The following is a 13,791-nucleotide window of genomic DNA, read 5'->3' as shown; positions in this document are numbered from 1 at the left end:
TCAAAGCCTTTTTAATGAATGATATTTTAGTATGAAACATTTTCTAGACAGCTGGTTCTTCATCGTGTCTTCGGACTGACGGTCTTCTCGTAAATGTCTTTGCAGAGAATGAACAGTTGTGCATAAAGCGTTCATAAGCGCTGTTTGTGAATGAGGCCCACCTGTTCTACCTCTATGGGGGGGGGGGGGGGGGGGGGATAACAGGGGGGCTCAGAACAGCTCAGTATGCCAAGAAATATCCACTTGTACCTCATGATCGGAGCTTCATTTCAAAGATCAGTGCAAATGCAGGAAGTATTGTGTCATCTGACGAGGAAGGAACTGCTGGAATCGCCACAACAACAAACTAATGTCCCCCTTTGTATCGAAGAACAAGCAGAAACTGGTCTGAACGTTCCGATGGAACCACCGCAGTACATTCTACTGAGACCACAACACAAACGCAGCAGAACGCAGGTCCAGAGCCAGATCTCAAACCAACAGAACACATTAAGGTGTGGGGGCTTCCCTCCACATAGACCCCAACCAGGTCTAAAATCACCACTACAGCTGTTGTCCCAGATAGAGCAGGAAACCAAACGCTGTCCTGTCTGGGTCCATGATATCATGCAGAGGTGCTCGGTGGATTTCACCAAGCTGGATTCACTGGATCTCACAAGACCACATGGGCTGGTTTACCACAGCTGGAGGAACCCAAAATAAACTGTTTATCTGTGATTTATATCAACAACCAGATGAAAAGGATGCTGAAATAACTCCATCATGATGGTGATCAGTAAAAAGTGCTGAGTCATGCTTTGTTAGGTCTGTCTGCAAGACCACAAGATAACTACTGTTAAAACGCTGGTTTTCTGAATGGAGTCTGGTTGATGGGTGCTAGGCTACGCTAACATTGTAGCTGCTCCATCAACACTTTATATAAGGTAATCTAGACAGAAATACAGCAGAGACCTTGTTGTTTGGACCACAGACAGTCTCTGGTTCCTCCACATAGTCTGGTCTCTGGAATAATGTGAGCTACTATCTAGACCTCTGGGGGACCACAGACAATCTCTGGTTTCTCCACATAGTCTGGTCTGGTCTCTGGACTAATGTAAGCTACTATCTAGACCTCTGGGGGACCACAGACAGTCTCTGGTTCCTCCACAGTCTGGTCTGGTCTCTGGACTAATGTGAACTACTATCTAGACCTCTGGGGGACCACAGACAGTCTCTGGTTCCTCCACATAGTCTGGTCTGGTCTCTGGACTAATGTGAACTACTATCTAGACCTCTAGGGGACCACAGACAGTCTCTGGTTCCTCCACATAGTCTGGTCTGGTCTCTGGACTAATGTGAACTACTATCTAGACCTCTGGGGGACCACAGACAGTCTCTGGTTCCTCCACAGTCTGGTCTGGTCTCTGGAATAATGTGAGCTACTAGACCTCTGGGGGACCACAGACAATCTCTGGTTCCTCCACATAGTCTGGTCTCTGGACTAATGTGAGCTACTATCTAGACCTCTGGGGGACCACAGACAGTCTCTGGTTCCTCCACATAGTCTGGTCTCTGGAATAATGTGAGCTACTATCTAGACCTCTGGGGGACCACAGACAGTCTCTGGTTCCTCCACATAGTCTGGTCTGGTCTCTGGACTAATGTGAGCTACTATCATAGAGGTTAACATCCACCCACACTAGACTGTAGGGGTTAACATCCACCCACACTAGACCATAGGGGTTAACATCCACCCACACTAGACCTTAGAGGCTAACATCCACCCACACTAGACCTTAGAGGCTAACATCCACCCACACTAGACCATAGGGGTTAACATCCACCCACACTAGACCTTAGAGGCTAACATCCACCCACACTAGACCTTAGGGGTTAACATCCACCCACACTAGACCATAGGGGTTAACATCCACCCACACTAGACCGTAGGGGTTTACATCCACCCACACTAGACCGTAGGGGTTAACATCCACCAACACTAGAGTGTAGGGCTTAACATCCACCCACACTAGACCATAGGGGTTAACATCCACCCACACTAGACCGTAGGGGTTAACATCCACCCACACTAGACCGTAGGGGTTAACATCCACCCACACTAGACTGTAGGGCTTAACATCCACCCACACTAGACCATAGGGGTTAACATCCACCCACACTAGACCTTAGAGGTTAACATCCACCCACACTAGACTGTAGGGGTTAACATCCACCCACACTAGACCTTAGAGGTTTACATCCACCCACACTAGACCTTAGGGGTTAACATCCACCCACACTAGACCGTAGGGGTTAACATCCACCCACACTAGACCGTAGGGGTTAACATCCACCCACACTAGACCTTAGAGGTTAACATCCACCCACACTAGACCTTAGAGGTTAACATCCACCCACACTAGACCGTAGGGGTTAACATTCACCCAAACTAGACCTTAGAGGTTACCATCCACCCACACTAGACCATAGGGGTTAACATCCACCCACAGCAGACCGTAGGGGTTAACATCCACCCACACTAGACCTTAGAGGTTAACATTCACCCAAACTAGACCTTAGAGGTTACCATCCACCCAGACTAGACCGTAGAGGTTAACATCCACCCACAGCAGACCGTAGGGGTTAACATCCACCCACACTAGACCGTAGGGGTTAACATCCACCCACACTAGACCATAGGGGTTAAGATCCACCCACACTAGACCGTAGGGGTTAACATCCACCCACACTAGACCGTAGGGGTTAACATCCACCCACAGCAGACCTTAGGGGTTAACATCCACCCACAGCAGACCGTAGGGGTTAACATCCACCCACACTAGACCGTAGGGGTTAAGATCCACCCACACTAGACCATAGGGGTTAACATCCACCCACAGCAGACCGTAGGGGTTAACATCCACCCACACTAGACCTTAGAGGTTAACATCCACCCACACTAGACCGTAGGGGTTAAAATCCACCCACAGCAGACCATAGGGGTTAACATCCACCCACAGCAGACCGTAGGGGTTAACATCCACCCACAGCAGACCTTAGGGGTTAACATCCACCCACACTAGACCATAGAGGTTAACATCCACCCACACTAGACCTTAGAGGTTAACATCCACCCACACTAGACCTTAGGGGTTAACATCCACCCACAGCAGACCATAGGGGTTAACATCCACCCACAGCAGACCTTAGGGGTTAACATCCACCCACAGCAGACCGTAGGGGTTAACATCCACCCACAGCAGACCATAAAACAGGTGACAGCAGAGAAACAGAAATGTTTGCAACTCCTTCTCTTTTCCAGTTTTCAATACAGATCTGCCTCGGCAGGTGACACAGAAGTTAGCTTCACTTTGGTTTCCTGTAAAACTGAGCCATGTCTTACATGTTGGACAATTCTGCAAAACCCTGGATTACATTCAGTAACAATGGTCTTTTTTTATTACATCCAGTGTTTATCCGTGTATTGTTACCATGTTAAGGTTTGGGCAAGATCCTGGTTTTGGGGGCTTAAATGGTTCAGGTGGGGTTACCAAGATATTCACCCCCCAACTGGTCACATGCTGACACGTTGTCAGGACCTAAACCTAAAACACTTGGTAAAGGGACACGCATGTTGGAAACAGAACTCAAGGTCCAGCCTCATCCGTGTTCCTGACCTCTATGCCTTAACTTCCTGCCTCAGACTGGAAAGGACACACTACTTCCTGTGATGGCATTGACCGTGTCTTTGTGATCTGTCCGTCCAATAGGAGGACAGCATTTGTAGGCTTCATGTGACGCTCGTCCTGCTGTCCTCGCCACTTGTGTCTTCAACAGTGCTCCAGCTCCAGTCCCACAGGCAAAATACAAACTTCAACTCGTGATCATGCGCGTACTTGCCTTATCGTTATTTAACACATTGTGGTGCAATTCAAACAGTTATGTACAGTATAATTCAGCTATCGGACAAAATAATAATAATAGTCTGTAACACCACGTGGTTTCAACACCAGCAGCAAGTTTTATCGGCATGACGTTCTGAATGTGATTTGGAGAGCATAGTGACATCATTGGTTATTCTTTACCTGATTTCTTTTAAAGAAAGTTACATTATACATGCTCACAGACGCTGTGAGAATATCCAAGGTACAAATTTGATCACATTTGTTTTGGAGAAATTAGTGGAGTTCCAATTAACATCTGTCCTGTACTTACCTTAAATGCCGTGATTGTTCGAAAGCATACAGTAGAATGATTATAATACAGAATGGCTCTATAGAGCCGTGCAAAGCTTTTTTTTTTTTTACAGAAATGAAAAGAAACTTGTCAAACTAACCATCTCATTCATGAATCTGAAATGTTTGTTAGCTCATAGATGGCTTTCAACACAAAGATATATATTCAAACTTAACTACCTTATTACAATCCAGTGAGATGTCTTCAGTCGCAAAATCATGTCCAACCTCTTTGTGGCTACCTACCTTCCTTTTCTCGACTTTTTTACCTCAAGCAAACAAAAAGTTGTGTTCCATTCACATGCAAAAAGTGAGATAACGGAAGAGAAGAAAACTAATCAAAGATAATTGCCCCTAATTTTGGCCAAAGTCTATTCGGCATGTTTGAACTTAGAAATACCTTTTCTGTGTCTTAAATGACATTATTTTATTCATCTATTTAGTTTGGATGAGTACAGCAAAAGTGATAGGATTTTTTAATAAATTATAACTCTGTTATATATATATTTATATATTATATATTAAATTGTATTTACATTGTAAAGACATCCAGTACTACTCATTCCAAAACAGGATTTGTACAAATGGACTGAGCGCTCCTTCATTTTCATTGCTGTACAAGAGCTGGGTGCTGACGCGTAGCTCCTCCACCCTAATGGACGTAGTACAGCCAGTAGACCAGGTTGAAGAAGGTGAATGCGATTGGGAAGACGACACGGGACCACTTGTCTATGGCGTTGACATCCGTGAGGTCTGGGATCTTGACTTTGAGCTGCGAGGCCCTCCTCCGCAGGCGGCCCTTCTTGTGGCCCACTGGCCGGTCGATGGGGGGTCGTCCATAGAGGTCTCGGCTGGTCATGGGCTTGCGGTACTGTATGCTGGCACTGTCATAAGAAAACATGGTAGCCCGAGGGTCGTTGAGAGCGCTCATCATATCTGCTCCGCCCATCTCACTCGTCAGGTTGGTCAGTAGGATGTTGCCATGAGCATCAACCTGAGGAACCAGATTTCATGAGTCATGTTCTAAGCAGAACAATGTAAAGTCAAAGAGTGCATCTCCCACAGTAAGCAGCATGCTAAATATTGAGGGGAAATGGATGGGAGTTTGAAGCGGGTGATGTTGGGACTTGGGGTGTTGGGTGTTCTAGTCCTGCTCGATGTGTAAAGTGTCCTGAGATAACTGCTGTTGTGACTTTAAATCAAATTGAATTGAAAATTGAACCAGCTAAGGAACAGGGATTTGAACTTCACTCTTTAATTCGAGGTCAGACAGCAAGTCTTATGACCATGGGCTACGCAAATGAAGTGAAATTCGCCTCATTTGCATATTAGACCGAGTTCAATTTAAGCAAAGAACTAGCATGTTGCTGTTATCCTGATGTTGCTGAATCCTATATGGAGAAAACACATGTTGTCTCCTGTGTCTGTGGTCCCCCAGAGCTCTGTACCCAACCGTCTGGAGTCTGTTGAGGGGGGTGGAGAGCAGACGTGCCAGAGGGCCGAAGATTGCAAGGCTATAAGGCAGGAGGGGTCCGACAGGTACTGGGGGGCAAGGGCGTGAAGGGATTTATAAGTGAGGAGGAGGATTTTGTATGAGATGCGGGACTTGACCGGGAGCCAGTGAAGGTGCCTGGGGGGGGGGGAGTGATGTGTTGCCACAGGGTATGGATGAGAAACCCGGGCAGCTCAGTGTTTTTACATACTGTAGGCTGTCCGGGGTGTTGCTGGGTCCCTGGGCAGGTCTCTCTCCATTGCAGTATACCAGACGGGAGATGATGAGGGCATGGATAAGGGTATCAGGCACAGAGTCTGACAGTGATGGGTGGAGTCTGGGGTTGTTTTTGAGGTGGTAGAAAGTGGATTTGGTGATGTATTTAATGTGTGACTGGATGAAAGGGTGGAGTCCAGAATGACACCAAGGTTTCAGACTTCTGGGGAGAAATCAATGTGGAGGAACCAGAGACTGTCTGTGCTCCAAAAAACAAGGTCTCTGCTGTATTCATGTCTAGATGACCTTATTTGGAGTGTTGATGGAGCAGCTACAATGTTAGCATAGCCTAGCACCCATCAACCAGACTCCATTCAGAAAACAAGCATTTTAAAAGTAGTTATCTTGTGGTCTTGCAGACAGACCTAACAAAGCATGACTCAGCACTTTTTACTGATCACCATCATGGTGGAGTTTTTTCAGCATCTTTTCCATCTGGTTATTAATAACAAATCACAGCTAAATAGTTTATTCTGGGTTCCTCCAGCTGTGGTAAACCAGCTATAGCGGTGATTTCAGTCATGATGGAGGAAACCTGGTTGGGGTCTACATGGAGTATACAGTCATCAGTCATCAGTGAAACAACAGTCCTACTCGATGGCCAACCGTTGGCTTGGGGGTTCGGGCTCTATGATGTCATTAACCAAACAGCAAAGCTGCTTTAAACCCACCTGCACTTTGTTGCTCTCCAGTCTGCTCTTATTCTCATTGTTGGACTTGGCAGCCTTTTCTGCCACCTTCTTCTGCAGGTGAGGACCTCGACCGAAGAAGATGTAGTTCACAAAGGCATACTCCAGCAAGGCCAGAAAGACGAAGACAAAGCAACCCATGAGGAAAATGTCAATGGCTTTGACGTAGGGGATCTTGGGCAGAGTCTCCCTAAGGTGGGTATTGATGGTGGTCATGGTCAGCACCGTGGTTATACCTGCAGACAAGTAGATGTGGAGGGAGGGGGGAGGTTTGTATGTCAATAGGGCTGTAAAGTTTGAAGCGTGTATAATGTTGACATTAGAATTCTACAAAGCTATTTTTTATTCTGTTGAAAGATTGGCAGATAAAGATCAGGCTACATTAAACAAGGTTTTACCCTTTTTGATAAGCGCATTAAGACATAATGGTCATTCTGAAGAAAATATGTTTGAGCCTGATGACCATGAAAATACAAGCTGTCACTATCCTAAAACCCCCCGGTATTATTTACGTCTATTCAGGTCGCGACTTGTGGAAAATATCAGGAGGGTTGAAACATCGTTAATATTTATGCTGTTATAGTTATCATAACTGAACCACTGTATCTGCAGTAATATATAAACCCATTTTTAAATTAATTCATGTAGTGCCGTTTTGTCCTCTCTTACATTTCGTACTTTCCTCATAGAGACATTTCAGTACCATGGAGAGCGCCACGACACCCATTTATAAACTTTGATATTTAATACAGCAGTATCATTACAGCTATGAATGTAGCAGTGCATCATGGGTATGGTTTATTTGTCGCTAAATAAATGCTACAACTAGACACTAAGCTATGTTCCTGTCTTAAATAAAATAATAGTGAAGTTAGTCTCCGAAGTTAGCAACAACTCTGGCTGCTCCGGCCCTGGAACACTTAAGGTGGACTGACCTTTAAGGTGGACCAGCACTATACTCACAACAAGCGGCTCCTCTGAGTACTTTTTAACATTTCTTTTAACTCTCTAACTGACAGTCTGAACCAACAGACAAATCTCAACATACTGCAAACATAATGGTTAGTTGTGGAGAAGTGAGACGTCACTGACCTAAAGCTACTCTGGCAGCCGAGGCATCGTAATTGATCCAGAAGGAGACCCAGGACAGAATGGTGATCAGGGTGGACGGCATGTAGGTTTGCAAGATGAAATAGCCAATGTTCCTCTTCAGCTTGAAGCTCAGGGACAGACGTGGATAAGAGCCTGTTACACACAGGGTTGCACATATTTATTCAGAGGTAAAACAACAATGTTAGTCTGGTGACACAAATCACAGAAATATACAATATGATAACAGTTAAGAAGACAACTGTCTGTGAGATCATTATCTTTAAATGTCAATAGTCAATAGCAGGTATCTAGGTAATAAGTCAGCTAGGTATCTAGGTAGCTAGTTATCTAGGTAGCTAGGTATATAGTCACCAAGGTATCTAGCTAATAAGTCAAATAGGTATCCAGGTAGCTAGGTATCTAGTCAGCTAGGCATCTAGGTAATAAGTCAACAAGGTATCTAGGTAGCTAGTTGTCTAGGTGGCAGGGTATCTAGTCGGCTAGGTATCTCAGTAGCTAGTTATCTAGGTAGCTTGTTAGTAAGGTATCTATGTAATACGTCAGCTAGGTATCTAAGTAGCTAGGTATCTAGGTAGCTTGTTAGTAAGGTATCTATGTAATAAGTCAGCTAGGTATCTAAGTAGCTAGGTATCTAGTCAGCAAGGTATCTAGGTAATAAGTCAACTAGGTATCTACGTAGCTAGATATCTAGGAAGATAGTTAGCTCGGTATCTAAGTAATAAGTCAGCTGGGTATCTAGTCAACTAGGTATGTAGTTAGCATTTTAGCTAGGAAGCTAGGTATCTAGGTAATACGTCAGCTAGGGATCTAGGTAGCTAGTCATCTAGGTAGCTTGTTAGCTAGGTAGCTAGTAAGCGTCCTGCTTTCTGTAACCAGTGTAGCATTAAAGAACGGCAGAATTAGCAAGCTAGCTAACTAGCCAGCTGAACAAAGTAGTGAGTCACGTTCAAGCATCAGTGTAGTTTCCTCTGGTGTGATCAGAGTGAGGATGTTAGATGTTACCACTCCACTGATCGTCGCTGCTGGGAACCTCCGCGAGTCCAGGACTTGATGGGAGTCGCTTTACTTTACACAACAGTCGCTATGGCAATGGTGCACATAAAAATGGTGCCTCTCTTACCATCCTGCTACATTGATTTAAATGAGAATGTCTGCTCTACTCTACTGTTTATCTGTGTGGGTTGAAGCGACGCCACATGACTCTGTTACCTGTAGCAAACACAGCTTTCTTGGAGAGGGTTTGGTAGTCTATGATGGAGAACTGGGGCAGTTCGATGTTCTCCACTCCAGTGACGGAGCCCGTGTTGCTTCCTCCCTGCCAGTAGAATTCAATGTCATCAGTGGTGTATCCATCTGAGAGAGACAGGACACAAGGACACGCACATTCATTAATGCATAATACAGTAGGCCACATATATGACCATAGTGCAGTTCACCTGGACAGGTGAGAAAGCATTTAAAATTAATATCTTCTCATTACTAACAAACTACACTGAATGTACGGCGTTGCTGCTGATACCAGTGACAGTAGTGAATAACCAGGTAAATTTGTGGACCAAAGCAAACTCGGTCTAATGAAGGGAGCCTATGAAAATATTATATTGTCACAAAAAAACGTCAATTTACAGCAACATTAGGGCAAAATGAAAGTACATATATTAATTCCATGTTCATATATTATTGGGGTTCCGACTAGAACATGTTCACATGCTTTAAAGTTCATAAAACTTTTTAGTTTCCCACGCTGTCTGTCTGTGTTCACCCTCTCTCTGAAGCACTACATTTTAGCATATTTCAGTGGAATTTCAGCAAATTTTCATTTGCTACGTTACTTGATGTCATTCACTTTCACCACAAGAAGGAACGATAAAACAAAGGTCATTGTGACAGTAGATTGCTGCCAGTTCCATTGAAGTTAATGGGGAGGACAAGACGAGTCCTATCATACCCATAATCTCACATAATGTGATGCCGTCTCATGTTTTTTATATGTTAGTTTTCCTTGTTATTGGTCTCCAGACAGATCATCATATCAGCATCTGCAGATAGCTCAGATAACTGCATCATGAACACACAAGTATCGCTTACCAGCAGTGGTGGACAGTAACGGAGTAAATTTACTTAAGTACTGTACTTAAGTACATATCCAGAGGTTTTATTTGTACTTTACTTGAGTATTAGATTTCTTTGGTACTTATTACTCTTACTTGAATACATTTCCAAGACAAATACTTTTACTTTTACTCAAGTTAATTTCTAGAAAGGCTGAAAAGTACTTGTTACTTTCAGGTCTGGTCTTTTTGTTCCCTTTCTTTTTTTTAAAGTACTATTGGACACAAGCTGTGTTTGTCAAAGAAGGAAACCTATCACAGTGCACGCTCTCCACTGGGATCTACGTGAAAGCGGAAATACGTAATCCCTCCCCATAAGGATAGATGGGGAGACAGAGTTTGTTGTGCTCCTATATTGTCCTTCCTGTAAAGACAAGTGACCTCAACATTGAGTTATTGAAAGCAGAGATGTAGTTTTTTGTAAAACAGTGATTCTCAACCAGTGGTGTGGGGAGAACATTGGTCTTTGAGGGGGTTCCAGTTCCCAATGATAGAGAGTTCGTTGGACGGTGCAGGTTAATTTGGTTACAATTTCAATGATTGTGAATAAACATCTGCATCTGCAACATCTGCTGTAGTCCTGTGATCCCATTCATTAGGGCCACGGTGCAATCGCACCGAGCACTGGCCCCTACAGCTATGAAATAGCTGAGGGGACCAGTGCTCAGTGCTTGCAAGTACATAGTACCTAGTAGTTTTCAGTACTTGAGTCTCAGTAGTACTCGGTAGTACTCGGTAGTACTCGGTAGTACTCGGTAGTACTTGAGTGACAGCTGAGCTCGGTGTCTGTTTTTCTCCCAATCGACTGCAATCGAAGCCATTTTAGAGGTAAATTTATGCAAAACTGCTGATGCGTGTTCCTTTCAGGGACAGTTTTTCAGCAAGCAGTCCCTGAATTTGCCTCTAAAACAACTCTGTCTCGTTTGAAATCTCGAAGAATCTCATTGTAATGTATATACACTCCGGCAGTAGCCCCCGTGGCCCTTTCAAAATTTCCCGGTGGGGGAATTTTCTAGTTTTATTTGAAATTTACGCTTACTCTTACTTTTACTTAAAGTAAATTTAAAAGCATGTACTTTTGGATACTTAAGTACCTTTAAAAGCAAGTACTTTTTTACCCTTACTCGAGTACCATGTCGACTGAGGTACTTTTACTTGTAATGGAGTAAATTTTGACCAGTAGTATTTGTACTCTTACTCAAGTACTGGGGTCGAGTACTCTGTCCATCTCTGCTTACCAGAGTAACTAAACCCACAAATATGTAGATCTGCAACAAAAATGACAAAAGCAATGTTCAACCAAAAACTGGAGACAGTCATTATTGTTGAATTCTGTCTTGAAATACATTGAATACAGTGAATGTTCTTGGTGCATCAACAACCACTCAACATGGGAAGAATGTCCTGAATACGTTGTCCAGATTGAAAGAATATCTTGAATCTGTGAGATTGATAAAGCAGAAAGTAGGCCTCCCATTTACTGCTGAACATGTTTCCCACAGGCTGAACTGAAACAACAATAAGGTCTCTAAGCTATGTCTCCAGCTTGAACCCCGCTGCCATTTCAGTAATTACAACAATTTAATTGGGCTAGCGAGTCTCTCTCTTCAGATTCTCCATCTGATGTAAGGGCAGCGGCAGGATTTTAGGGAATTAAATACATCTCATTACTAGAAGGGCGTCATTGTGATTTTGCCTTCTGTTTGTCCTCATCCCCTAAAGCAGGCTACCTGAAAGGACATTATTTAAAATTGATACAAATAATTACACCTAGGCATAGTTTGGCTGAAAGCTCCTTGGTGCTGTCCATGACAGACTAGCCAGCATGTCTGTCATGTGGAGGATGTTCTCTGTCTGACGTTTAATTTGTGTAATTAATGCGTTCATTGTTTTAATGCATTAACGCTGTTAGCTCTCTGGATATGACATTCGAGTACAAAAAAACAAAGATGGAACAATCAATAAACACGCACTGACACCACTGCAGCAATAGACTCACCTAATAAGCCGATCAATTAACCTGCATGTCTTTAGACTGTGGGAGGAAGTGGGAAAGAACCCATGCTAACTCAGGGAGAATATGCAAACCAAACAAAGGAAGCTGATCTGAACCTGGATCTGAACCTGCATCTGGACCTGGGCCCCCCTCTTACTGTGAGAAGGATCATGTTCTCCTCCTCAACTCACAACGTCCCTGCCTGCAGGTGTCACTGTTAAAACATTTCAACCTGAATTTCAATGAGAATGAGTTTCAGAGAAGGGAGAAACATTATTTTATCATCATTATTAAATGATACATAAATGATGAAAGACATTTGGTAATGCCCTTTTTCCAACCAATTTCTCTTTTTCATAGTTTGATTCCCCCTCTTGCCTCCGCCTCTATGGACCAGCCTCCTCTGATATATAATACATAGCATGTCGGCAATAGTCTCCATTATTTAACTGAAGCACTCCAGCCAGGTCTGATTGAACAAGAAATGCCAGTTTGCATTAGTTGGCGTAAAGTGCACCATGACCTCAGCGACAAAAAAGTCTTCTGCAGGAAGTGAATTCTGACCTGAGGAACTATGTGGACAAGAAGAATATGTGAGGAGAAGCATTAAATGCTATTCAAAGCCACTCATAACAACTTAAAGCCATAAAATCATATTCCATAAATCAAAAGGGCAAATTAGGAGAACTTTTGATTCAATGATCATATTTCTTCACAAATAAATTGCAGTTCTAACCAGCAGTCCTAAAATACGATCAAATATGTCACTTTAAATCATTGAAGGAGTTGGAGGGCAAGTCGTCTTGCCAGCAGCCAGTCATTCCAGCTCCAATAGCACATCGTAAAGTTGCTGCAGTTAAAAGTTATTATCAGTAAAGCTTGGGTCTCCTAAAAACTAAAAAGTAAACCCATGGAGTGACTGGTTCAGGCTTGACAACACGTCTTCCTCCCACTTTTCAAGAATGGTAGGAAGAGAGAGCATAGTCGATATACCGCTCATAACAGTAAACACACGTTGGGAACTTCAAGCTTTTATTTGTATCTCAGTTGTACTGTTTTTTAGTGTCGCTGTACTGGGAAACCAGACGCCGTCCTGTCTGGGTTCACAACATCATCCAGAGGTACTCGGTGGATTTCACCAAACTGGTTTCACTGGATCTAGCAAGAAAAATGTCGGCTGGTTTACCACAGCTGGAGGAACCCAGAATAAACTATTTAGCTGTGATTTAATAATAGAATACAATAACTAGATGAAAAGGATGCTGAAATAACTCCATAATGATGGTGATGAGAAAAAGTCATGCTTTCTTAGGTCTGTCTGCAAGTCAAGCTAACAACTTTTAAAATGCTTGTTTTCTGAATGAAGTCTGGGTTGATGAGTGCGAGGCAAACATTGTAGCTGCTCCATCAACAGTCCAAATAAGGTCATCTTGACATAAATACGGCAGGGACATGTTGTTTGGACAATAGACTTGATTCTCCACATAGTCTGGTCTGGTCTCTGCACTAATGTGACCTTCTCAAGGGCTCCTGGCAAGTGCCCTTGACTGATGGTGCTCGAGAGGTAGCAGCTTTTACTCCTCCCCAAGGTTTATTCTCCTATAGAGTAATGAGTTTTGCACTGAAAAAAGCACCTGAAACCTCCCAGCGCCTTATGAACACTGTGGTTGCCAGGTTGGAAGCCTGTGCTGTTGATCTTGATGATCTTGTGGTTTTTAGCCTCACATGGAAGGAGCATTTGGGACGTATTAAAGAACTGTTTCTGCACCCGGCCCCGGCTTACTGTAAACCGTGCAAAGTGTTAGTTTGTGAGCGCAACTGTAACATACCTGGTTACGAGTAAGTGAGTAGCTAGTAAGCTACAAAAAACTGTATAAATGCAAGTCCATTTACTAATTAT

General features: G+C 43.6%; 1 protein-coding gene across 1 annotated transcript in view; it reads right to left on the bottom strand.

Annotated features, from left to right (window-relative positions):
• Nucleotides 1–3,086: 3,086 nt before the first annotated feature.
• The window catches only part of gabrb1 (gamma-aminobutyric acid type A receptor subunit beta1), a 31,406-nt gene continuing 20,701 nt past the window's right edge, over nucleotides 3,087–13,791 (bottom strand). Inside the window, exons 6-9 of the mRNA XM_084013957.1 lie at nucleotides 8,994–9,137; nucleotides 7,764–7,916; nucleotides 6,654–6,907; nucleotides 3,087–5,208 (exon numbers count right to left, since the gene is read on the bottom strand). Coding sequence (XP_083870083.1) covers nucleotides 4,867–5,208; nucleotides 6,654–6,907; nucleotides 7,764–7,916; nucleotides 8,994–9,137 — 893 coding nt within the window. The 3' untranslated portion in view covers nucleotides 3,087–4,866. The remainder of the gene's footprint in view (nucleotides 5,209–6,653; nucleotides 6,908–7,763; nucleotides 7,917–8,993; nucleotides 9,138–13,791) is intronic.

This window comes from Eutrigla gurnardus, assembly GCF_963514095.1.
Source record: "Eutrigla gurnardus genome assembly, chromosome: 7".
In the NCBI taxonomy this organism is placed as follows: Eukaryota; Metazoa; Chordata; class Actinopteri; order Perciformes; family Triglidae; genus Eutrigla; species Eutrigla gurnardus.
The sequence above is the reverse complement of the archived record's forward strand: the minus strand, read 5'-3'. Positions and strand labels throughout refer to the sequence as shown.